Source organism: Paraphaeosphaeria sporulosa (genome assembly GCF_001642045.1).
Source record: "Paraphaeosphaeria sporulosa strain AP3s5-JAC2a unplaced genomic scaffold CC84scaffold_4, whole genome shotgun sequence".
Lineage (NCBI taxonomy): Eukaryota > Fungi > Ascomycota > Dothideomycetes > Pleosporales > Didymosphaeriaceae > Paraphaeosphaeria > Paraphaeosphaeria sporulosa.
The window spans coordinates 3,027,755-3,050,762 of record NW_017253363.1 but is presented as its reverse complement, the minus strand read 5'-3'; the positions used below and the strand labels follow the sequence as shown (position 1 = coordinate 3,050,762).

General features: G+C 54.6%; 9 protein-coding genes across 9 annotated transcripts; 4 read left to right on the top strand and 5 right to left on the bottom strand.

Moving 5' to 3' along the window:
• Nucleotides 1-404: 404 nt before the first annotated feature.
• CC84DRAFT_1144501 (uncharacterized protein) lies at nt 405-3,196 on the bottom strand. The gene is made up of 2 exons (XM_018176461.1): nt 2,905-3,196; nt 405-2,780 (listed from the first exon to the last, which is right to left on the bottom strand). The coding sequence occupies exons 1-2, from the start codon at nt 3,043-3,045 to the stop codon at nt 672-674; spliced, it is 2,250 nt and encodes a 749-aa protein (XP_018038102.1). The 5' UTR covers nt 3,046-3,196; the 3' UTR covers nt 405-671.
• Nucleotides 3,197-4,019: 823 nt separating this feature from the next.
• CC84DRAFT_1216648 (uncharacterized protein) lies at nt 4,020-4,460 on the top strand (the record flags this gene model as incomplete). Its single annotated transcript, XM_018182826.1, has 1 exon — nt 4,020-4,460. One exon carries the CDS (start codon nt 4,020-4,022, stop codon nt 4,458-4,460), a length of 441 nt encoding a protein of 146 aa, XP_018038101.1.
• Nucleotides 4,461-4,537: 77 nt separating this feature from the next.
• Nucleotides 4,538-7,988, bottom strand: CC84DRAFT_1090026 (alpha-glucosidase precursor; the record flags this gene model as incomplete). The annotated part of the gene is made up of 9 exons (XM_018174337.1): nt 4,538-5,429; nt 5,480-5,695; nt 5,749-6,148; nt 6,204-6,315; nt 6,366-6,949; nt 6,986-7,180; nt 7,289-7,426; nt 7,477-7,573; nt 7,629-7,988. 9 exons carry the CDS (start codon nt 7,986-7,988, stop codon nt 4,538-4,540), a joined length of 2,994 nt encoding a protein of 997 aa, XP_018038100.1.
• Nucleotides 7,989-9,592: 1,604 nt separating this feature from the next.
• Nucleotides 9,593-10,780, bottom strand: CC84DRAFT_1163844 (uncharacterized protein). Its single transcript, XM_018178350.1, has 2 exons — nt 10,320-10,780; nt 9,593-10,221 (listed from the first exon to the last, which is right to left on the bottom strand). The coding sequence occupies exons 1-2, from the start codon at nt 10,460-10,462 to the stop codon at nt 9,747-9,749; spliced, it is 618 nt and encodes a 205-aa protein (XP_018038099.1). The 5' UTR covers nt 10,463-10,780; the 3' UTR covers nt 9,593-9,746.
• Nucleotides 10,781-10,788: 8 nt separating this feature from the next.
• On the bottom strand, nt 10,789-11,808 carry CC84DRAFT_708401 (uncharacterized protein). The gene is made up of 2 exons (XM_018187127.1): nt 11,003-11,808; nt 10,789-10,893 (listed from the first exon to the last, which is right to left on the bottom strand). The coding sequence occupies exon 1, from the start codon at nt 11,636-11,638 to the stop codon at nt 11,225-11,227; it is 414 nt and encodes a 137-aa protein (XP_018038098.1). The 5' UTR covers nt 11,639-11,808; the 3' UTR covers nt 10,789-10,893; nt 11,003-11,224.
• A 182-nt stretch (nt 11,809-11,990) lies between these two features.
• On the top strand, nt 11,991-14,013 carry CC84DRAFT_1163843 (uncharacterized protein). Its single transcript, XM_018178349.1, has 4 exons — nt 11,991-12,315; nt 12,362-12,551; nt 12,601-13,100; nt 13,150-14,013. Exons 1-4 carry the CDS (start codon nt 12,096-12,098, stop codon nt 13,884-13,886), a joined length of 1,647 nt encoding a protein of 548 aa, XP_018038097.1. The 5' UTR covers nt 11,991-12,095; the 3' UTR covers nt 13,887-14,013.
• A 1,588-nt stretch (nt 14,014-15,601) lies between these two features.
• CC84DRAFT_1243450 (Pkinase-domain-containing protein) lies at nt 15,602-19,093 on the top strand (the record flags this gene model as incomplete). The annotated part of the gene is made up of 3 exons (XM_018184114.1): nt 15,602-16,975; nt 17,034-17,328; nt 17,382-19,093. 3 exons carry the CDS (start codon nt 15,602-15,604, stop codon nt 18,929-18,931), a joined length of 3,219 nt encoding a protein of 1,072 aa, XP_018038096.1. The 3' UTR covers nt 18,932-19,093.
• Nucleotides 19,094-19,604: 511 nt separating this feature from the next.
• On the top strand, nt 19,605-20,917 carry CC84DRAFT_1118285 (integral membrane protein-like protein). The gene is made up of 4 exons (XM_018175518.1): nt 19,605-19,729; nt 19,802-19,856; nt 20,011-20,116; nt 20,213-20,917. The coding sequence occupies exons 1-4, from the start codon at nt 19,719-19,721 to the stop codon at nt 20,665-20,667; spliced, it is 627 nt and encodes a 208-aa protein (XP_018038095.1). The 5' UTR covers nt 19,605-19,718; the 3' UTR covers nt 20,668-20,917.
• Nucleotides 20,918-21,370: 453 nt separating this feature from the next.
• CC84DRAFT_708337 (uncharacterized protein) lies at nt 21,371-22,697 on the bottom strand. Its single transcript, XM_018187126.1, has 3 exons — nt 22,443-22,697; nt 21,946-22,387; nt 21,371-21,886 (listed from the first exon to the last, which is right to left on the bottom strand). The coding sequence occupies exons 1-3, from the start codon at nt 22,523-22,525 to the stop codon at nt 21,386-21,388; spliced, it is 1,026 nt and encodes a 341-aa protein (XP_018038094.1). The 5' UTR covers nt 22,526-22,697; the 3' UTR covers nt 21,371-21,385.
• Between the last annotated feature and the right edge of the window lie 311 nt (nt 22,698-23,008).

Below are 23,008 nucleotides of genomic sequence, written 5' to 3'. Positions count from 1 at the left end.
CAGGGGATTAGCACAGTGATCAATGGTATGATTAGCCGCTCGTTGTGAGAGCATACATGTGCGGAGAAGCGAAGCCTGGGGTAAGCCGAGGTTCGAGTAGGAGGGATGGGAGGGGTGAGACGACCGGCTTGGCGGGCGTAGGTCCCGGTGCCGCAACTTTCGACTCGCAAGATCTAGGGTGATTACCGAGAATTTCCAGTTGGCAAATCAACTAGCGTACGCTTCTTTGAGTCGCTACCTATGGCACTGGCCAGGATCAGGTGTATTCGATCCCTTGTCATGTGGCGGACACAACACCAGATACTTCGAACGGTATTAGAGATTACAGTGCTTCTGGTGTGCTCAGAAACAGCTTATGAACCATCAATGCCATAAGTCTTTCAGACCATCGGAAATTATACTATCCATTATTGATACTAGGGAATTATGTTGTATATGTGCTGGTTATCCATCTAACTTCCAGAGAGCCAAACTACTTGCACCCTCAGTTAATCGACCGTAGGGGTCCTCTCAAGATCAGGTATAAAACGCCACGCGATGCAAAACACATACACCCCACTTCGCTGCTCTATTTGTTACACCTTCATGCGAAACCAAAAGACGAATAGGAGATGTAATGATTAACGATCGTTACGCACGGGTGACAGACACGCTGCAGAACACGACAACGACTAGCCATCTGCAAGCGCTTCCCCGAGCGCTTCTCCGAGCGCTTCCGCGTCGTACTCCTCGACCACAACCTTTGTAGGTGTCTCCTTGATATCGAAGAAACCCCAGATAGGTCCGTCTTGATTCACGCCTGGCGCCCTCAGACGCACTTCTTTCTTGACCTCTTTCTTCTTCACACCGAGATCTTTCTTCACCGTATCGGTACTGGACTGGGTCTCCGCGCTCTTACTAGAGTCAGGCCGTGGTGAAGAAGTTGCGGACGGTGAAGCCGGCGTGGTACCCCACCTTCCGAGAACCCAACCGCCAACTTTCTTGCCCAAACCACCGGCTGAGGGAATTCGATAGGCTGCACTTGGAGCACGGGGTGTGCTGGAATATAGAAGCGATCGATTGTATGCGCTGGAGTCGAGGTCACGGCGGCTCATCCGCGCAGTCGCTGTAGCGGTCCATGGCGTAAGCTCAGGGTTCAGGCTGTCTGTGCCTCCTGGCGTAGCAAAGCGAGGAGAGGCTGACAAGAGTAACTGGGATGGCCGCAATTGCAGCGTATGAATGTCCATTCCGGATATCGAAATCAAGGATTCGTGTGATACGGCCCGGCGGAGGGTTGGGCGTGACTGCGCCAAAGGTGAAATCAGATCGCCAAGTTCTTCATCGTCGATACGAGCGTTGGGAGGCGGTGAGACAAGGTTCTCAGGAGTTGCGTTGCTGTCAACGTTAGAGTCCTCGCCTTCCTCTGGGATAGTAGGCTGCGCTTGCAGAGAAGGCGAGAGGACGAATTCGTCGTTGGCGAGAGAACCAGCGGGACTAATGCCAGACACGACCGCAGACGCAGGGCTACTTTTCGCTGTTATCGATACAGGCGTACTGACGCTCCTGATGGTTGCTAGGCTTGGAGGTTTAAGCGACTGTGACTTTTTGCGGTTGTGCTGACTGATGTCGCCAATAAAGTATGATTTCGGTCCAAAATTAGGTGACTGGAGGTCGATTGAGTCGGAAGGACTCGTCGGACGCGAAGAGTCGTAATTAGCGTCACTGAAGACGCGATCGTAGATAGAGCCGCGGTGTGATGCGGACAGAGGTGAGCTGGGAAGCGAGGGTGCGAGGGTCGTTGCGTTGGACCAGCGATTGGTATTGGGTACAGTGACGGCCGTTTGAGTTAGTATAGTGGTCTGGGTCGCGGGATCTGCTTGCATAGGAGGCGTAAAATGTCCCGGTGTAAGACTGAAGCGCTTCTTTCGAGGGCGGCGAGCGGGAGGCTTTGACGGAGTCTTTGCAATGGGTTGGCTGTAGTGGTGATGAATATGCAGCTCCTGGTTGTAGACGGTTTCTCCTGCCAGTTCCTTTTGCAAATTCGGCGTGGCAGCTTGCGGCGTGGCGAGCTCGGTGGGGCTTTCGGTGGGGGACACGGGTTGATGAGCGCCCAGGTACTCTCGAAGACGCTCCACCTCTTTATTCGAGTTGTCGAGCATCTCGCGGAGCTCGACGATGCCATGCTGCAGATTCACATTGTCCAGGAGAATGTCCTTGACGAAGTGCGACACGACATTGGTGCCGCTCTTGTCGACGCCAGCTTTCGCCTTCAACCTCCCCGCTGCGGTTGCCAGCTCGCCGTCCACGGCCATGCGGCGCTCCATGCGCGCTACAATCTCGACGTGGCGCTCACGCTCCTCACGCGACTCCTTTTCGATGCGGTCGATCTGGTCCTGGAGATCTGCAATGACTCTCTCTGCTCGCTTCCATCGCTGTATGGCCGTCTTCTCGTCGGAGAGTTTGAGTTCGAGGCTCGTTTGCGTCTGCATCTGCTCCCTCTCCAGGTCGAGCAGCTGGGCTTCGAGCATCTGGGTGCGGGCGGCGAGAGAGCTCAGGCGCTGGAGCTCCTCCTCGGTCGAATGCAGCGTGTCGCTGAGGGCCTTGATCTGGGCGTCGGAGCTGGCGACAGCATTGTTGAGCTCCTCCAGGCGGTCCAGGAGCTGGCGGTTCGCCTTGATGGCCTGGGCGTTCTTCTCTTCGAGCTCGACCTTGTCCTTCTCGAGGCCTTCGATGGTGCTGAGCATGTGTTTGCGCTCGCGCTCCGAGTCGGCAACGTAGGCTTCGTGGCGGGAGAGGAGAGCCTGCAGAGAGAAGGTTAGCCAGTCTCTCGAGTATGTCGTCGTGTCGAGCATGTTGCGGCGCTACTGCGGGCACGCGCAGCGGGACGCAGACAGCGACATGACAGCAGCATGGCGAGACACGTACCTGGCCCAGCACGGCAGCTCTGTTGACATTCCGCTCGAGCCCCTCGACCAGCGATTCGTTGTGCTGGAGGAAGGGGCAGTCGCTGCTGCCGCAGCAGCAATGCGGCCGGTCCGGAATGCTGTCGTCTCTGGCTAGCTCCATGAGTGCTGTGTGTTGTCCCCTTGGCGCGGGCGCGGTGCAGCGAGGGCCCGGGTCGTGTTGGCGTGGCCGGCGGCGCGCATGCTCGACGTGCGTGGCGGCGAGCTGGCGGCGAGCGTTGTGCGGCGGAGGGGCGGTGGAACGAGGGAACAGGAGCTTCTGGTGAACCGCCGGCGCGTGCGACATGGATGCTGGCGTGCCTGGCTGTTGCACCGAACCAAGGAACAACCGGCCGTCCCTGCCCGCCTGCCCGCCTGCCCGCCTGCCCGCCTGCCCGCCTGCCCGCCCGCCCCGCCCAGCCACCGCGTTTTGCGCAACATGCCCTCTTGTTTCGCAGCACGGCACCCATTGGCCTGCTGCGTGCGACCCCTCCGCCTCCACGCCCACGCGCATGCTGCCCGTGTGCCAGTGGACGTCTGTCTGTCTGCGTGCGCCTGCCGCCCGACGTCACCGCCCAGGCGTGCCAAACGACGTTCCCTGGTCGCGCATGGCTAGGACAACCTGGAGATTGCACATCTACCGCGTGCCTGGAGTAGTGCATCGCGACGACAATGCGACGCCAAATCACGAACCAAAATGTTGCTGCAAGCGCACATCTCTGGCCATGGCGCTTCCTCTTGCCACACCTGCATCAGCCTGGTGATTTTGCGCACGACAATGGCAGCTGGAAGAGGACGCATGCGCTGCGACTTGAGTGCAGCATCATGCATGCTTGCTCTTGTAACGACTGACTGTTGTCGGTACGCGACTGCGCCGACTCGCCATTTCTCGCACTCGTCCGCCCAATCCAGAGCGCTCGGTCTTGGCGTAGCCCCATGCAGTTAGCAAGCTGATACGCATCTCGGACGTGATCAAGTTGTTCGTGTATAAGACCAGCACAGGTAAGAAAGGGTTGAGTCTGTCTCTATATTCCGTCCCTGCAGCTCCTCCCAACTACTCTAGACTTGAGCTTCAACTTTTGTTACTCCATCGCAACCATGCTCCGCACAATATCAAGAAAACACCCGCGCTCGATCATCGAGAAAAGAGCTACCCACCCCATCTTCAGCTCTCCACCCGCGCGGCCTCGCCCTCTTAGCCATTCCGCAGCCCAGCTCACCACTCCTGGGCCTCCAAATCCGGCAAAGAACAGGAACTCGACCAGCCCACCTTCACCATCGCCCTTCAACATATGGGCCCAGATCCGTTCCTCTCCCCGTCCAATCCGCTACACTCTCTACACTGCATCTGCCTTGGCAGCTACCGCCGAGACTACCTTCTGGCTGAATGTCATATATGCCAGATGGTTCGCTGGGGAACAAGACCGAGAAAAGGCCGATGAGTTGTTGGAGAGATTCACTGAAGCCGTGCGGGGTTACCGAGTGAGGTATTTGGCCAATTATGCGTCGTACTACAGCAATGGGGTATGGGGATTGTGAAAGTCAGAGAAGAGCATAGAGGTTGTAGGACAGCTACTCGATGCGACCATCTCAATCCCAGAACGTCAGGGATCAAACTATCTTCCCCAGCTAAGCGTCCATGCTCCCTGCCATGCTCCTCCCTTCGTAACGTCATTCAGGCCGCATAGCTTCAGCACGCCCGTACTCTCATCGTACGCCACGTTCCCTCCGTTCAAAGACTTGCCGCTGAGTTTGACTTCGCCGACTCCGTCAAAGACTCCAAGAATGGTGACGTTTCCGAGCGCGTTGGTGTCCTTGTACTCGCCCTTGACTTTGACCTTGAGTTCTCCATCTTCCGCACTGAATGCCACCTCCAATGTGGCTTCCTGCTCGATCGACTCTCCGTCGTCCACGTATAGAGCACCCGACGCCTTGCCATCATCGTTGAGCGCAACGATCAGACCCCATGGGTTAGCCCGCGACTCCGTAGTCGTATAGCCCGGCTCTTGAATCGGTGTGACGGATCCACCGCGAAGATACACTGGGATGTGTCCCAACGGCGCTGTGATCGAAGTATTCACTCCAGCCTGTGCATTTACCTTCTCTCCGCTATACCAGTCGTACCAACTCGTTCCGTCGATGATGCCGGGGAACACACCTTTGACGGTTTCTACCTGCGGTTCTAAAACGGGTGTAACAAGTATGTTCGGTCCGAGCATGAACTGGGTGCCTACATCCGCGAGCTGCGGCTCGTTCGGAAATTCCCATGCCAGAGCACGCATGACAGTCGACCCGGTAGTGTGTGCTTCGTAAAACAGTGTATACATGTATGGGAGGAGTGTATACCGGATGTTCATAGCCGTCTTTGAGGCAGAGATGACGCTAGCCCAGCGGAAGGGCTCTTGCGATAGTGCAGAAAGAGTGTTGTGGTTGCGGTAGAAAGGAAAGAAAGCGGAAAGTTGCATCCAGCGTGAACACAGCTCATAATCTGTGTTCCCATTGAACCCACTGCTAGAGTCAGAAGTGCGAACAGGGCATATTGGAAGAGAGGTGCTTACCACGTATCGACACCGAACATTGGGATACCGTAGAGTGAGAACGAGAGTGCTTGCGAGATGGAGAAGTACATGTAGTACCACTTGGAAGCGTTGTCCCCGCCCCAGTGTCCAGCCCATTTTCCAGAACCGGTAGCCGTCGATCTCCCTATTATGAACGGTCGCTTTCCGGGGAAAACGGAGAGGAGGCCTTCATAGGTAGCATTGAGGATTTGATGACTATGTTTGAGTTAGCCGTGGACTTCCTCACTTTTATGATCATCCTCACTTACCCAAAGATACTATGGACGTCGTACTCCTGTACGCCATTGGCATGCGTTGCATTTGGGCTGACAGCATGCACTGCCAAGTCCCCTTGCACGTTGTTGATCACATACGGAGGATGGTTCACATTCCTTGCTCCCGGGGTCGGCGTAGTCTTGAGATAACTTGTGGTGCTCGGTTGTGGTGCCGCTGTCGCACTGTTCTGAGCGTCCTGGGAGCTACTCGCAGAGCTTGCTGACGCCGCTTCAGTGGCGTTTGTAACATTGAAGGCCTCGGGAAACGAGTAGATGCGATTGCCTTCCTCTCCAGGGAGACTAAAAGGCGGATGCACAGGGTTTAAAGTAACGTTTCCTGTGCCACAAGATCCCACGCAGAAAGAGGAGACTTCAGACATATCGATCCAGATGCCTATACAGTTATCAATATTGAAGATACAACGACCTTTTACTGGGGAGTGTCATACCTGAGAATGGCACTTCTTTATGCCACTCAACGAGCTCCTTCACCCACCATGCCTGGCCGTTGGCGGAGAGCCAATCTGGGAAGACTGTGTAGCCTGGCCATACAGCACCGATCTGATGAAACAAGTCAGTAAGGCAGTGGCCAATATGGTCGCTACACTTACGTATTGACTCCCGTCTGGGTTTGTCATGAAGGAGCCGGACTCATTCCCACGTGTATACGTATCATACGCGTCGGATGAGTTCTGAGGGTTCGGAATGTAGATCGCGGAGTCGACGATAGGAACAAAATGCTGGTTTTGGCTGTGGATGTAATCAAAGAATTCTTTCACGCCGGAAAGGGGGAAAGACACAGGGTCCAGAGTGAAGTCCCGGTACTGATCCATGTAGTCAATGTCAGTCCAGATGGTTTCTAATGGGATGTCGAATGCCTTGAACGTATCAACAATTTCTCGTAGCTCGGTCCAGTTATGGTAGCCCCAACGGCATTGATGATATCCGAAGGACCAGTATTGTTGTAGTGCAGGAAGCGCATCTAATGACTTGAGGTATTGTTTTGTAACCTCTGGCTGCGTGGGTCCATCATAGAAGAACAGATCAATGCTACCCCCGATAGTACGCCATGTGATTCGGTCGCTGGATAATTTGGGTTCTTGTCCGTGGAGATTTCTGAGATACACACCGTGAGAGTGGGACTCATATGAAGAACCTCCGTTCCCGGCACCGTTGGACCCGTTGGTTGGGTAGCCTCCGGTCGGATACTGATGTTTGGACGCATGACCACGCTCGTCGAGTTCAGTCTTCTTGACTAACTTTCTTTGACCATGTGTGTCGGTTTCAAAGTATCTCGTCTCAAGATAAAACGGCTGACTGCTATAGATGTTTTCGTCAATTGGATCGCCTGCATCTGCAGCATAAATGGTAGCTGATAAATTTCGATTCAATCTGAAGTCATGGATGCGTTCACCGAGCCCGTAGACTAGCGATACAAGTCAGCAAGACGGTACACAGACTGGGCTGGTTTTTACGATGTGACGGGTGGTTGCCTAAACGCTTGGATGTAGTATTGTAAAACAGGGGTGCTCACGCTTGTAGTCCTCCGGGAGGTGAGAGACAAATTCGATGAATTGGTCTTCATAAACTAGTTTGGTGTTCTCGGACGAGAATATCACATCACCGGTAGAGTGTCTGGTGACACTGAACCAGAATGAAGGTTCATCATCCCCTACGCATTGGTTAGTAACATATCCTCTGAGCCCGCGGGCACTGCCATACAATCAAATTCAAGGTCAATATCTCCAGCAGTTAATTCTGCCTTCGGTCGTGGGATTAAGTCTTCTGGGACTATATACCAAGACGAGTTTGATGCATCCTACAAAAATTAGCTCTCATTGTGTGACGCAAACGGAGAGGATTTAGAGACTGACAATGTTCGCAGGACTAATATTAATGGCGAGGCGGTTGACGCTCTGATATTCCACTTTCAAGTTCAAGACCTCGATGTCGTTCCCGTAAACATTGCACGGCGCACCGGCAAGTGTGAGAACGGCGGTCAAGCCGCTGTCACTCTCTTTGACTTGCGAAGCCTTGTATCCCGGGCAAACAGTCTGAGCATCGACAGCTGAAGGATCGTTGATGTTCGGCAAGAGGTTCGCTCCTACGTCGACCGACGCAGGCATTGTGAAGACATCTCGAAAGGTGGTAGGAGAGCCATCAATTGTCACCGTGTTTAGTGTTGGTGAAGGACGCGGTGAGGCAGATGGTCCAGAACCGTCTACAGAATTCATTGACTGCTGCGCCAATGTCAATGCTCGAAGAGACAAGAATGTGAACGATGACTTGAAGAAGTTCGAGGGAGCCATGGCGGGCTAGAGCTTGCGCTCTTGAATAGCAGACCGCTCGAGAGAAGAATGATCAGAGCCTCAGAATGGTTATCAACGATATAGTGATACGATTGAGTGCAGAATTGTATGGGTGGCCCCAAATTTCTGTCCTGGGGGGACTATGGTGTGATATAGGTGTTTGCGCTCACACTGCCGAGTCTATTGCAGGCCACAAGCTTGCGCACGGCTCCAAGATCCCCGCAATAAACAACAAAGCTAAATGACGATGAACCAGGAATGCGGACAGGGAAGAAGCTGCAGAACGCATAAGCGAATAAGCTGGGCGACCTCAACCTGCCAATACCTGCCCGCTGGGGCGTAGTTGTGCGTGCAAGTGTGATCGCGGTGGAAAACGCGGGACGATTGCACGCCATATGGGTGCAACCATCAAAGTTCCGGTTGTTTTCAATGGCTGGGAGAGGTAGTAGAGCTGTAAAGGTATAGCGGGATACGTTGAGAGGCGGCATTAGCATGCGCGAACAGGTAAAAATGGGCCCGAGAGTACACTGCTGCCGCGGCTCCACCATGCATGGCATAATAGCCCACAGGACGGGGAGATGCAGATTGTATGTAGAGTGATGATCTCTTGAGGCTCCTCGGAGCGATATTAGCTTTGTATTGGTTCCATCTCGGAGGACTGTTGAATGCGAAGTCGCATTCGGCGTGCGGGAAGACAGACAGCTCGACCGATGACGGGAGGCTCGATGTGGGGTGATCCCCGCTTCGCCGTTCGAGCTGGGCAGAGCCGCAGAAGCATGTGGAATGACAGCTCCATGCCTGCATTGAATCTTGACTTACTAGATCTGTGATTAAGCAGTCCTACTGTCTACAGCAAGCAATAATATTGCATCTTAGGTTACAAAGTGACAGTTGCAACCACGTTTCGTGTCATGTCGACAATTCGTACCAGCAACGACAGAATACTAGCAGCTACATAACTCACTAGTGTACCCCGCGTTGAGGCTTTTCAAGCTCAAGCTTCACACTTGCACGGCGATAGACTTTTCCGATGGGGCTACTGAAAGAGCTCAATGATTGGCACGATGTCGGAACATGCCCTTCACCGTTAGCGCATACCGCGGGCCGCGCAATCCAACACTCCGCGATCTCCTTCCAAGTCTGTGAGCAAGATCTGCCCTGCACTGATATACCCACGGAGAGATTCCCGGAACAGGACGAAGATGGCACTCTTCGAACAATCCATTCACTCATCGAAGAATGACACCAGAGACGAATGCATGCAATGCTGCAGAACTTCCTAGCCCACCCTATGTACTGATTTCTGTAGGGAAATTCACGATTGAACGATGCAAGAATAGACACATATCTGGAAAGCGTGCATCGATGCCTCTGTTTTAGGGCACCTATGGAGCATTGGCACTGTGAGGTAGGTCTGCACCCGCAATGTTGCGTCATGTTACCTAACATTGTGAGGTATTCTGCAATCACACGCACACTAAGTTCATGGTAACGCGAGGTGGAGCGCGTTACCTCAGGATGCATCGAAGGTCTGTTTCAATCTGCCACCTCTTGACCACAGCATTAGTCTCAAAGAAAACATTTGCCGCATTAAGGACAGACATCGCCAGAAAAACGGAGCCGGAGCTGGACCACATCCTGATCTTCAACCTTCTAGGGGATACTTCGTGCCGCTTTGCCTCGTCAAGTCATAGCTTTGCCTTCATTGTTCGGTCTTCCAGTGTTGCTATCCTCCAGCTCGGCCAATTCAATAGCATGTAACTCTACCGGCGGATGTCTTGTTGGTAACTCTTGCGCCTGTGCGGTCGCCTGATACAGCTCCTTCCTGTCGTCGTCGTAGGATGGTGGAGCCACAGCCCCAAGTTCATACGCTTGGTTGGCGTTCTTTCGCCGCATGAAGAACCACCACCCACCGACAATACATATTATGAGCAATGCCGCTCCTCCTATACCGATGCCTACTGCGGCTCCGGTATTCAGACCGCCAGATGATGTGTTTGTGGGTGCGCTTGTGGCAGACGAGCTCGTTGGGGTTGTTGCAGAAGTTGTTATCGAGGAAGGGGAGGTTATCGTGGTGAGGTCGGAAGCCGAGAACGTGCTGAAAAATGTAGGTTCGCTTTTCGAAATGCAACATGTCTGGCAGGTGGTGTTCGCGCACCTATACCCGCGAGCACGGAGTCAGTGAAGGCTGAACAGTGGGGCCAGATGCGAAGTCTATGTCCTGAACATAGCGACTTCGCACCAAGAGTATCGTACACCCAATCGTTATCGCAGTCATTTTCGTTGCTGCAGGTGTCTCCAAGGCAATGCCCCTCCCAAGTACACACCGCTTCGGTCGCACTGCTGGTACGCGATGCAGTACGTGTCTGTCGTGTGAGCGAGGTGATAGTTGAGGACATTTCAACGCGCCAAGGAAGGACGTAAGGGTCCTTCTAACCTCGAAGTGGGTCGTGCAAGAAACAGGTCCGTTACGGCCGTGGCTTTTAGCTTGTGGGCTTCAAGATGGCAGAAGGCTGAGTTCTTGAAATTAGCAGCTGAGGGTTGCAGATGGTAACCGCCGCATTGCCCAGTCGACATTCGGAAATGATGGCTTGACGACCAACCATTCTTGGACGCACGGCCGATAATCGCGGTAGGCGTAGACGAATGCAGAATAGACCTTCGTGGCAACAAACATCTGTAACAACGTTCAAGTGGGCGTTCTTTGTACAGACCAAGGTCCATATTGCTAGACAGACAGCAAACAGCCAGAGGTTGCGAGTCTCTCTTTTCGGTAATCGATTGGGTGTTTTACGTTGAGCTACTATTGATGCTGCAGCACAACACTTGGCTGCTGTCGTCAGCAACGGCGATAACCATGACCCTCGCTCCAGATTAGGCCTGTGATAGCCATGCGAAAACTCGCACAGTCCTAAGCCAAGCACTGCGACAAATCTTACAATTAGTGTCTCAGCTAGTTAGCGCTTTGCTGGGTGACTAAGAAGATGTGCCCTAAAGTCGACGAAGCGCTGTTCCAAGCGAGCTAGCATTCACGCTTTTCATCTCGTTTCAGCTACTCCGTGACATTCTTCGCGTTTGTCCGGAGGGAAGACAGGATACCAGCCATTGGCGATATCCCCTTCCTCTATTGCAAACACAAGCCTCGTCACGAGGCTTTGCCCCTACCACTCAAACGTCGGCAGCTTTAGCGCCATCGCAAACTCCAGCGTATCGTCCGACAGCAGATCGTATGGCAAATGCAATCGCTCTCGTGCTTCCTGTTGATACTGGGTATCCTGTGTAGACAGACCGTATAAATGCTCCACCCTAAGCTGCCGAAATTTGTCTATCTTATCACGGAAGGAGCAAACCTGGGGTGTACAAACCCGGGCACCAGGTACAGCGTTCCATGTTGGCGTGATTTTCTCGTCCGGCGCACCAGTTCTGGGATAGCAAAAGCGAAATTTCAGACCAGACAGTGATGGCAAGTCAACTTGGTCGCCGGACGTCGTCGACAAGGCTACGGAGGGCAACCGCAAGCTGAAAAATGCGCGCATGCACCATCGTCCTGAGAGACGGGCAGGTCCATACGACATTGTGTATCTGCATCGGTCAGTTATCTATCGAAGACTGCTGGTAAATGTAGCTAGAGTGACGCGCTATATCTGGAGTATCGAGCCTTTTGCGAACGACGATTTGTGCTTCTAGTACTGGCAAGCAACTTGACGCGTGTCGTACTGTGGGGTTCTGAAGGTGGAGCTGGAAGTATGCGGATGCGGAGCTCGAGCGGAGCCAATCGGCGAGCACGCGTTGTAGATTAGACACGTTGTCGATGACGTAAAAATCACGGCCAATGACAACCACTCAAAGATGTAGCTGTCAGCAGGCGGGGTGCTTGCAAGGGAAGCTATAGATGTCCTGCAATCGCTCTCTCGCTCGCTCCCTTTCATGCAGTCGGTACGCTTACTTTCACCATTCCGAAGCTCCTCCAGGCTCCACACAACATTACGACCTCTTTGCAGAACAGCTACGTACAACACAACAAGCAGATCGATGGCGCAAGAATTCAAGGTCAAGGGGCTTTCTTCTCTGGACCTGAAGAACGGAGATAAGCAAGAGGTGGAGATAGAGGGTGTCGAAGGCGGGAAGGCTTTGATACTCAAGATCCAGGACAAAATACATGCCACCAGCGCAAATTGCACTCATTACGGTGCGCCTCTGGCAAAGGGTGTACTTACACCGGAAGGAAGACTGACATGTCCCTGGCACGGTGGTGAGTTCACCGTTGGCTACTCAATACGTGAGCTAATCCCCGTCAGCTTGTTTCAATGTCTCCACGGGTGACGTTGAAGATGCACCCGCACTTGACCCGCTCTCCAAGTACGAAGTGTTCGAGAAGGGCGGTGCTGTCTACATCAAGGCCGACAAAGACACCATCAAAGCGAACAGGAGATCCTTGAACCTCAAGTGCTCGGCATCGAATGACCAGAAGGTATTGGTTATCGGAGGGTAGGTCCTGCAGTGGAAATGGTTATCAAGGGCTGACTCGGGCGTACAGCGGCTCCGGAACCCTCGGCGCGATCGAAGGTCTGCGTGGAGGAGGATTCAAGGGCGCCATCACGGTACTATCAAAGGAGGGTTACCGCCCTATCGACCGTACCAAGTTGTCCAAAGCATTGCTTGCAGACCTGTCCAAGGCCGCATGGAGACAACCTGACTTTTACAAAGATGCTTCGATCAACATTGTAGAGGCAGAGGTGAACAATGTGGACTTCTCCGCAAAGAAGGTGTCCACTAAAGGCGGAGAAACATACGAGTACACCAAGCTGGTGCTGGCAACTGGAGGAACTCCCCGATGGCTACCATTGGAGGGCTTGAAAGGGGATCTGGGTAATGTGTTCATTCTACGGGCATTACCCGATGCGCAGAACATCGTAAAGGCTGTTGGTGACAATGGCAAGAAGGTTGTTGTCGTGGGTAGTTCTTTCATCGGCATGGAAGTGGGCAACTGCCTGGCCGGGATGAAGAACGACGTTACAATCATCGGCATGGAAGAAGGTATGCCAATTCGGCTCCTTAGAAGAAAGTGCAATTGCTGACTTTGTAGCCCCGATGGAACGCGTCATGGGCAAAAAGGTCGGCAAGATATTCCAAGGCCTTCTCGAGAAGAACGGGGTCAAATTCAAGATGGGAGCTAGTGTCGACAAGGCCACGCCCTCGAAGAACGATTCATCAAGGGTAGGGGCCGTCCATCTAAAGGATGGTACCATTCTCGAAGCCGATATCGTGATAGAGGGTGTTGGCGTTGCACCGGCCACAGAGTACCTCAAGGAGAACTCAGCAGTGCAGCTGGAGAAGGATGGCTCGATATCAACCAATGAGGCATTCGAGGTCAAGGGCTTGAAGGATGTCTTCGCCATTGGTGACATCGCAACCTACCCTTACCACGGACCTGGCGGTAACGGTACCCCAGTTCGCATTGAGCACTGGAATGTTGCACAGAACGCCGGTCGATCTGTAGCCAACACCATCAACAACCCAGGCTCGAAGCCCAAGCCGTTCATTCCCGTTTTCTGGTCAGCTCTGGGCTCCCAGTTGAGGTACTGCGGAAACACAGTTGCTGGTTATGATGACGTGGTTATTTCCGGAGACATAAAGCAACCTTCTTTTGTAGCTTACTACACCAAAGGCGAAGAAGTGGTTGCCGTCTCCTCCATGGGCAAGGATCCATACATGACCCAAGCCGCAGAGCTGATGCGAAGAAATAAGATGCCCAAAAAGAGCGAGCTCCAGAAGGGTGTCGATATCCTCGAGATCGGCATCCCCTCCGAGATCAAGATCTAGAAGCACATTGTTCCTACCAGGATGGTTTGGCAACAAGCAGGGCCGTCGCCTCGGGAGAAGGAGCTTTGCTTCTTTGCAGAAAAGGGGGGTTCAATGCGATATAGATTTCATGACGTCAATCCTCAATGCTATTGCCCTAGATAGCCTACCCTTGAGCGTGATGCCCGCAAGTGAACTCACGATGGACGATAGCGCCAAAACTAAACGGGCGCTGGCAAGTCGGGCGGGAAAGTGGAACCGGCCGTCGACGGTGGACATCACTAGCCGCCCAGGTTAATTTCCGAATCCACCTGCCCAGGGCTGGCCTAAAAATGTAAGAATAGAACCTCTCGCCGACACGACATTGCATCCCGTCCTTGCGACCGAGAGACGACCTCTGGATCTCTCCAGGCCTCGGTCGCAAGGAGGAAGAGCAGATGCGAGTCATCGGCTGCGGCTGACTGACGTTGCTTGGCGAAACGGAAGCAGATGCAGGGCGGATCCCTTGCAGACGGAGACAAAACTAGAGCTACAGACGGAGGGCGTCTTCAGGCGCGAGCGCAGAACGCGTTGTTGACGGCTCCCTGGTGCGGGATAGGGCAGGGCGGGGAGCGCTCTGGCGATTGAGCTTCCCACGTCATCGCCCACGGCGAGCCATACTTACATGTAGCGTTGTTTACATCGCGACGCGTCCCTTTCGACAGCCTGGGTTGGCGGTTGGCCCAGGAACAGCGAGACGTGCGCAACGGCGGTGAATTGAGCTGTTTATCGGCTCCTGCTCCGGCCCTACTCGTGGCAGCTGGTGCAGTGTAAACCTGACCGTGCAGCGCCGTGTGACGCTGTGAGGAACTGGGCATGCGATGATCGTATCGAGGGAGCGCGGTGCAGAGGTACGCGACGGGTGATGAACGCATGGCAAGCAATTTGCGCCATCCCGTAACTATCCCGGCGTGTCGACGTGAAACACGGCAACCCCTGCGTGCGCCCAAAAAGGGAGACACTGCAGCTAGGACTGGAGGGCAGCGCGCTGGCGTCTGCCGGCGGCGTGGTGAGGAGCATGGCAGATGCATGCGCAGAACGGGCGTGAGGAGGCAGAGATGCTCGCCCACGAAGACGGCGTGCCGCTGCACGTCGCGTCCAGGCACGGCCCAGGCTGTCGCGGTACGACCTGCTGGACATTCTGAATATATCCTGTCCCCGGGCCCTGTGCAATGCCGGTGCTCTCCTTTTGAAGAACCGAGATTAGAGGCCTCTCAGCCGCGCCTGCTTCCCTCACCACTGCCAGTCCCACTCAGCAGCCCGCCGTCCAAGGCCTCTGAGAGTCGACCACCGTCGTCGCCAACGCTGGACTCGGCGCCCTGCCATTCGTTGCAGCCCTCGCAGACGCAGCGCGACCAGCCCGCTCGCTCTCGCATCCGCGGTGCATGTGCATGCGAAGGCACGCCAGAGCATCCACAACACGCGCTGTGCCCGAGCTCCCCTCTCGCCTACCTGCGCGCTGCCGCCGCCGCCAGCTCCCTCGACCGCCCATCCGCTGCCCGCTGCCCGCTGCCCGTTGCCGCGCGCAGAGAGCCTGAGCAGCCGTGAGCACCTCTCGCGCTGCCGCCCGCCTGGCCTGCGTCGACGCGCCTCCTCAGCGACGCTGCCGCGCTGCCTGCGTCGGTTCCTGAAAGAATTGCTAGCCCCGTTGGTTAGCCGTCACCGCAGCAGGCACGACACGCCGCCTCCCCTTATCCATGTCTGCAATCGCAAACCGACCCTACCCGCCGCAGTCACAGTCGCCGCATTCACAACAGTATTACGCCGCCCAGCCGCCCGCATCGCCAGACTCGAGGAAGCCCTCGCGAAATGGGATCGTCGCACCAACAACACCCCAAGCTCACAACTCTCCCCAACCTGCAGCAGGCTCGGCCCTAAACTCCCCACGCGTCCCGTCCGCACCCTCGCCCTCGCAGCCATCCCCCCAGATGGCCACCGCCGTCACCACTACCGGCGCGCCCATGCCTCCGCCGCGGACGTCCTCGCACCGCACTCCTGCCAGCCCCTCGACCCCCCGAGCTGCGCAAGAAGCGTCGCAGTCGCGCAGGAAAGGCAAGGACAGCCCGCATCAGCAAGGGGGCGCTAGCAGGTCGCGGCCCTCTCCCTCGCAGCCGTCACACAGCCGCTCTGCCTCCGCTGTCGGCCAACCCCCGGCGGGCACGAACCTGCCCCGTGAAGAAAGCACCGTCATCAATAGATTAGTGGTGGCAGACCCACAAGAAGACATTGCCCGCGAGCAGGCAAGGCAAGCTGAAGCTATACCCGCGACATCTGGAGCAGGCATTACGCCGATAACTGGCCTTGGTCTGGTAGGCAGTGAAGGTGTTGATGATGGAGGTAGAGGCGCAGGAAGGAGTCGCCAGGACCACTCCACCAGCTCCGCGAAGCGCTCGCGGTTCGGCAACTACATCCTAGGACAGACGCTCGGTGAGGGCGAATTTGGCAAGGTAAAAATGGGTTGGAAGAAGGACAGCAGTGTCGAAGTGGCCATCAAGCTCATCAGACGAGAAACCCTGGGCAGCAACGCAAACCGCTTGCAGAAGATCTACCGCGAGATCCATATTCTTCGCGGTCTCGAGCATCCAAACATCGTGCGCCTGCACGAGATGGTAGAGACGGAGCGCCACATCGGCATCATTTTAGAGTATGCGTCTGGTGGAGAGCTATTTGACTACATCCTCAACCACAGATATCTTAAGGATAACGCGGCGCGCAGACTGTTCGCGCAACTCATCTCTGGTGTCGGCTACTTGCACAAGAGGGGCATCGTCCACCGAGATCTGAAGCTTGAGAACTTGCTCCTGGACCGCAATAGGAATATCATCATCACGGATTTCGGATTTGCCAACACATTTGATCCCAACGACGAGCTTAGCGAGGACATTGAGTTCAACCTAGGTAACAAGGACTACATCAAGGCAATGGGATTGGAGGGTACTGATGGAGCACGCCGAGGCGATCTCATGCAGACCAGCTGTGGTAGTCCGTGTTACGCAGCGCCTGAGCTGGTTGTCAGCGACTCGCTGTATACTGGTCGAAAGGTGGACGTATGGAGTTGCGGTGTCATTTTGGTACGTACTGATTCAACGTCAATGGCATTGGCTATACCCAGAACCTAACATGTTTTAGTACGCCATGCTTGCCGGTTATCTACCATTTGATGACGACCCAGCCAATCCCGAGGGCGACAACATCAACCTTTTATACAAGTACATCGTATCTACCCCACTTACTTTTCCCGAGTATGTTACGCCACATGCTCGAGACCTTCTGAAACGCATACTTGTACCCGACCCACGGAAACGTGCAGATCTATTCGAGGTTGCTAGGCACAGCTGGCTCAGCGATTATGCTCACGTAGTGAGCTTCATCACCTCGAGCACGACCACCTCAAACGATGTCCAAAAAGCTCCTACTGCAAACAGTATGTTTAGGATCAGTCGAACTTCTAATAAAAAGTATGCTAATCTGCTTTAGAAGATCCGCTCGAGGCGCCTCCAGCTCTCGCAAGAAGCGCTTCCGTACGCGAACCCGGGAAACCTCATACAGCCGTCACTCCCGTCGGCGGTCTCACTGCCAAACGTGATCAAATTAATTCTCAAACGTCCGAAAAGACCAAGAAGGACAACAAGCGCCGAACTGTGCAAGTCGAGTACGTGGCACCTCATTCACAAACCACTCGTGGCGAAGCATCACCGCCAACAGCTCCCGCAACATCTTCAAAGTCACGTGTCAAAGACTCTGGGCCCACAGAGATTCCCGCAACGGATGGCTACAATGCTCGTAGGTCAACCACTACCAACAATATGGCTGTTCCACCAAGACCAGGGCGTGAACCACAAAGATCGGTCTCGGATTATACAGCGTTTGGTACAGTGCCTGCAACATCTGCAACGCGTCCTTCAACAGGCGGAACACTGGGCGCAAATTCACGCTTGCCTTCGCGAGGAAATTCGTACAGCCAGCCCGCTACTGCGACTGTTGCTCAAACCAACGTGGAAGGGCGTTTCTCCCAGCCGAAGGGCAAACAGTACTCAATATCTGGACCGATAACGCAGGGCGACGCGGGTATGGGTCAGCCCAGCATTGGACAGCCCAGCACACAACGAGTGCAATCGTTACAAACCGAGCATAAAGGACACAAGCGCTCGAACACGGTTAGTGAGACCCTGGGCAGGGTGACGTCGATGTTTTCGAGCCGTCAGCCGTCCTATTCGCAAGATCCCAAAGGCTCATTTATCTCCCAAAACTCAAATCACGGGCACGAGAACAAACCGCAGAAATCATATCCACCCACTTCCATGCCCGGACCTATTGCTAACGAGGCGTTTCCCCGACAGAGTAATGAATCCAGTAGACGGACATCGTTTGGGTTCTCACGAAAAAATACGAATGACTCCCACAATACGGGCAAGTCGGGACGAAGATTTTCTCTGTTGCCGAGCTCCTTGTCGAAAACCTTTAGCTCGGGGCACCGGGAGAGCATGCCTGTGCAGCCGCATTCGGAGCGCCGCGGTTCTGCAGTCGCAACGGGCAGACCAAGAGCTGGTTCTCGTCCAGGCGGCATGGCCTTTGGGCGTGGGAACGAATCCCGGTCTCCTAGTCAGAGCACCACGGGAAGTAACATTCCAGGTTTTTATGACGGGCCGCACGACAGCAAGCGTGCGGTTCCTGCATCCGCTCCACCAAACCAGACTCAGTTCGACTATGCTTCACCCGTTGGCGACGATAAGTTTCCTGGTCCTCAAGAACAGCATCCTGCCGCAAACCGACCGTATCGTCATCATACAAATGACTCAGAAGCAAGCGAGGGAGCTGCTAGAGGTCAATACAGGCCGCAGTACCCGCCCGGTATGGGCAGTGATGGGCCGGAAGAAAGACAGAGGAAAGGCGTGCTGCAGAAAAGCAGGAAGTTCGCGGATGCGTATGATGAGAGTGCAGGCAACAAGGGGTCGAGTGGAAGCTCGAAGCGAGTGATGGACTTTTTCCGAAGAATGGGCAGACAGCGGGGTAAGGAGGACCGGTGACGCAGTAGCGAGAAGTGAAGAGCTGAATCTGGCTCTATTCTTTGCGAACATGATTTGTCCTCGGGCATGATGCGGGCGCGTGTGCTTCGACGAAGAGCAGGTCCGCTACGGATAAAGCATACTGGTGCAGTGACAGTATCTATATGGGATACGTGAGGAAGCGTCATGGTGTCCTAATACTGCATCCAATCGGCGTTTTTGCGTTTTTGCGGCTTGAGGGTTTTATTCGTTCCAGCTTAAGGGGGTTTCCGGGAAGAGCAGGGACAAGGGCGTCGGCAGACGTTGTAATTTCTATTGTGTGGTTGAATTCTCCGGAGGAACATACTAGGAGGCGCGAACGGTAAGCGCATTGGCAATTGAGGGGAGAGACGCAATGCAGATAGTATAGGATTCAGGAATGGATTGCTTGAATGAGAACTCTTTTTCGTTTGTCTTTAACATGATTCACTCACTCAAAGCCATTGATGGAATGCAAACTTCCCTAAATTCATAAAATAGTACGTGCATATAGCTTGAAATGTCAAAAACGTATGCTGAAGCCCCGGAACCGAAGAGAGACCCCGGACGCGGACGTAGGATCGCTGTTGACGAGAGCCACGCGGAAAGGGGTCCAAGCTCCACTGGCAGGGTCCACACGGCGACGTCACAAAGTTAGCCTGCCTCTGCGTCCATTGCTTCTCACACGCTTTCTCCCTACGACGCACTTCCGTCGTCTGAGTGCCGCATTATAGTACCCCAGCAGCTGCAGAAAAAGAAGTCCTATAACAACGGACGTGAAGTCGCGACCATGCTACGCTGGTAAGCGCGCGGCCTTGGCTTGGGAGAACGATATGGGCCACCAAGAAATGATGCTGATTGTGAACACCACAGGTACCAGGCAAAGCTTAAGAGCGCCCCGCTGCTCACCCAAAGTATAACTACGGCGGTACGACAACTTCTTTCTCTGATCAATCCTCGCAATACGCGCTCGAACCAGCGCACACCTCCCTCTACATGGATCCGAGATGGACAGCGTCGTCAAAATCCAGGCTGTATCGAAGACAAAATAGAAGAACTACGCTGATGAGCGAGATCGCTAGGTTCTTTTCGCTACCGGCGACGTAATCGCCCAGCAAGCCGTCGAGAAGAAGGGTCTCGATAAGCATGAACTCGCGAGGACAGGGCGCATGTTTGCGTACGGTGGCAGTACGTTGCCGCATGATTCTGTATCCTCATAATCTCTCGCTCTCTATACGATCCATCACTAATGCTCATCCATTCACCGCTAACCCCTCCAAACAGTCATCTTTGGCCCCGCAGCCACAAAATGGTACACCTTCCTCGCCAACCGCGTCTCCCTCTCCACCACCAACCGTACAATCGCTGCGCGCGTCGCTGCCGACCAATTTGTCTTCGCACCCATGAATATGACGTGCTTCCTCTCCAGCATGGCCTACTTCGAGGGCAGCAGCGTGAAAGATAAGTTGAATAAGGCGTGGGTGCCAGGCATGACGAACAATTTTCTGCTGTGGCCGTGGGTACAGGCCGTCAACTTCAAGTTCGTGCCGCTCGAGCACAGGGTCTTGGTTGTAAACTTTGTGGCCTTGGGCTGGAACTGCTACTTGAGCTACCTCAACTCCAGTGGAAGCGCGGAGAAGGGCACGGTGGATAGGATTGAAGCGATGGAAGGGAAGGCGGAAAGTGAGTTAAAGAGAATGGAAGGGGAGGCAGGGAAGGGAATCGGGAAGCCGATTTGAAGGCTTCGGACGTGCAATGAGGCTTGATCTGAAATTGAGACTCAGGTTGTTGTAGATTTGGGGGAACATGGTTGGAAGAGCTACAGACGCATATATGGGGGCGTGTGATTGTTATGTGTATGCGATGGACAGCATGGAGTCCCACTTAGAGTGATACCCTACAATTGGATATTTGGCGGGCATTATACACAGAATGACTTGTACTATGTTGACTGCCATAGGCTGTCATTTCTCCAATCTGAGATCCGCTTGACAGACTTCATCCTACGAAACATACATCATTCGTTTCACGTTCACACTGCCATGAGGACGCAGTATAGATATCGGAATTGGTAGAAGGTAAGAAAATCGATTTTATACAAAGGCCGTTCGAACCTAAAAAAAAGTCAAGAGCTAAGAGCAGTACATGGGTGGTATATCAAGCAGAGGCGTCCTTCCAATCCAATCCAGGCTCTCGGGGTCGACCAGTGTTCCAACTCGGGCCAGACTCCTTTACCCAGATCAAATCAAATCCATCCAGGCTATTGCCTGCAGTGTCCAATCCTGTCCAAATAAACGCCAATCGCTCTGGTCCAGGCCTAGCTCTCGTGGGAGACCGGGCCAGAGCTATGCTTCGCGGAACGCATGCCGATCGTTTCGATTTTCAAAGTATATTGTGCACAAACCCTCAAAAAAAAAACCCCTTTGAAGTACAGTCCTCGTCCATTGCCAAACGCAATCAGTCGATCTCCATCCGCTGCGCGGGAGCTGGGCCACTCAAGCTCGGCATTTCGTTTGCGTAGCCTTTGCCTTCGCTTCCCCTGCCGACGCTCTTCTCGTTGACAAACGGCTTTAGCCCCTTGTTGAAATTGTGTGTGCAAATGCAAGCCGTGACAATGGTGATAATGAGGAGCAAGATGGTCAGGACGGCGAAACTTGTGAGCGATTTTCGCGCAGGCTTGTAATCATCGAGACGCGCCGCATCGGCGGCGTACATGCGAACCAGCTTGAACAGGAAGTAACCCAGGGCAATAAAGTAGATGACGATGACGGCAATCATGCCGGCCACGGACTCACGGCGAACCCACCATGCGGCCAGGAACAGCAGGATGAAGGTGATGGCTAGTGCTGCCGCCGTGAGCGCGAGTTCTACCTTGGAGGTGTTTTCGACGACGACGAGGAACTGGACCGTGAATGCAAGGAAAAAGAAGAAATCGAACTTCAATAGCGCGATATAAATCTGTGCATGTCAGTCAAGGAGTGCGAGTGGTGGGTGAAGGAGCGGGGAGCAGGGCGTACCTGGAAGGTGAGATAGCGCCTCTTCATGCGCAAGTCTGCGGAGATGTGCTTGTAGATGGTCCAGGCAAACTCATCATACAGCTTCCAAGCAATAAAAGCAAAGACGACGGTGGCTACCGCCATCAAGATGGGGAGGGCGATGAGTTCGGCGCGGATCTCGGTCCACACAAACGGATCGTCGAGCCCTTGGAGTGCCTTGAGCGCAGTGATGGCCTCGTCAATCTGGTCGAACTGGATTGCGGCGTAGATGAGGATGCCGAGGTTATATATGACCAGGCCAATGACCTGAATGGTGTTCTTCTGGGCGAGGGCATCGTAGACGAGGGCAATCTGGTAAATGTAGCCAAACATGAAGACGGCAAGATAAGTGGGGATTGTGCGCGACTCGTTGTGGTCGTTGACGTTGTCCTTCAGGGCATTCTGGAAGCGGGCGAAGACATAACTGGGCGGGTCAGGTCAGCATGTGTACACCGTGGGGCAGGGCAGGGCAGACGTACGCTTCGAGGACAAGGGCGATGACGGCCTGGGTGACGGCGGTCAACAGGAAGGCCCAGGTCCACCTGGTGTTGGGGATGTACATTCTGCGCTTCCTTCTCGCGACGGGCGGCAGTTCTGTGGGGAAGCCCTCGCGGTGGTGGTAGCCGCCTGGCTGGGGCTGGTAGGGCTGGGGCTGGTAGGGCTGGGGCTGCGGAGGGTAGTTGTAGTTGTGGTCGAGCGGCTGGCCTCCGAGGAGGGAAGTGCGTGCCTCGTGGTGAGAAATTTTGGCGGGAGGGGACAGCCGGTGGACGGCTGGATGGGGGTGGATCGAGTGGGTGCGCTGGCGTTTGGCAGGAGGAGCAGCGTGCGACTCTGCGCGGGGGGCGTGGCGCGCGAGGACTGAGTGGCCGGCGACGGTGTGAAGACAGGCAGGGCTGAGACGAGAGTGATGCACGGGGCCGGCCGCTGGGCTGCAGCGAGTGGACGGTGGCAGTGCGCGACGCTGAAACGGATCGTGGTGCGTGTTGGCCTTCTGAAACGGCGTCTGGCAGTGAACGACAGACGGCGGAATGCTCGAGGGCGCGAC

Coding starts and splice junctions, on each gene's coding strand:
- CC84DRAFT_708401 (XM_018187127.1), bottom strand. CDS start 11,638: ATGTCGTATGGACCTGCCCGTCTCTCAGGACGATGGTGCATGCGCGCA.
- CC84DRAFT_1163844 (XM_018178350.1), bottom strand. CDS start 10,462: ATGTCCTCAACTATCACCTCGCTCACACGACAGACACGTACTGCATCG. Junction 10,222..10,319: donor GACTGCGATAACGATTGGGT/GTACGATACTCT, acceptor TCGCGGGTATAG/GTGCGCGAACACCACCTGCC.
- CC84DRAFT_1118285 (XM_018175518.1), top strand. Junction 19,857..20,010: donor CCCAAAGTATAACTACGGCG/GTACGACAACTT, acceptor CGAGATCGCTAG/GTTCTTTTCGCTACCGGCGA. Junction 20,117..20,212: donor CATGTTTGCGTACGGTGGCA/GTACGTTGCCGC, acceptor CCCTCCAAACAG/TCATCTTTGGCCCCGCAGCC.
- CC84DRAFT_1144501 (XM_018176461.1), bottom strand. CDS start 3,045: ATGGAGCTAGCCAGAGACGACAGCATTCCGGACCGGCCGCATTGCTGC. Junction 2,781..2,904: donor GAGCTGCCGTGCTGGGCCAG/GTACGTGTCTCG, acceptor TTCTCTCTGCAG/GCTCTCCTCTCCCGCCACGA.
- CC84DRAFT_1163843 (XM_018178349.1), top strand. CDS start 12,096: ATGGCGCAAGAATTCAAGGTCAAGGGGCTTTCTTCTCTGGACCTGAAG. Junction 12,316..12,361: donor GACATGTCCCTGGCACGGTG/GTGAGTTCACCG, acceptor AATCCCCGTCAG/CTTGTTTCAATGTCTCCACG. Junction 13,101..13,149: donor AATCATCGGCATGGAAGAAG/GTATGCCAATTC, acceptor CTGACTTTGTAG/CCCCGATGGAACGCGTCATG.
- CC84DRAFT_708337 (XM_018187126.1), bottom strand. CDS start 22,525: ATGTACATCCCCAACACCAGGTGGACCTGGGCCTTCCTGTTGACCGCC. Junction 22,388..22,442: donor ATCGCCCTTGTCCTCGAAGC/GTACGTCTGCCC, acceptor TGACCCGCCCAG/TTATGTCTTCGCCCGCTTCC. Junction 21,887..21,945: donor GGCGCTATCTCACCTTCCAG/GTACGCCCTGCT, acceptor TGACATGCACAG/ATTTATATCGCGCTATTGAA.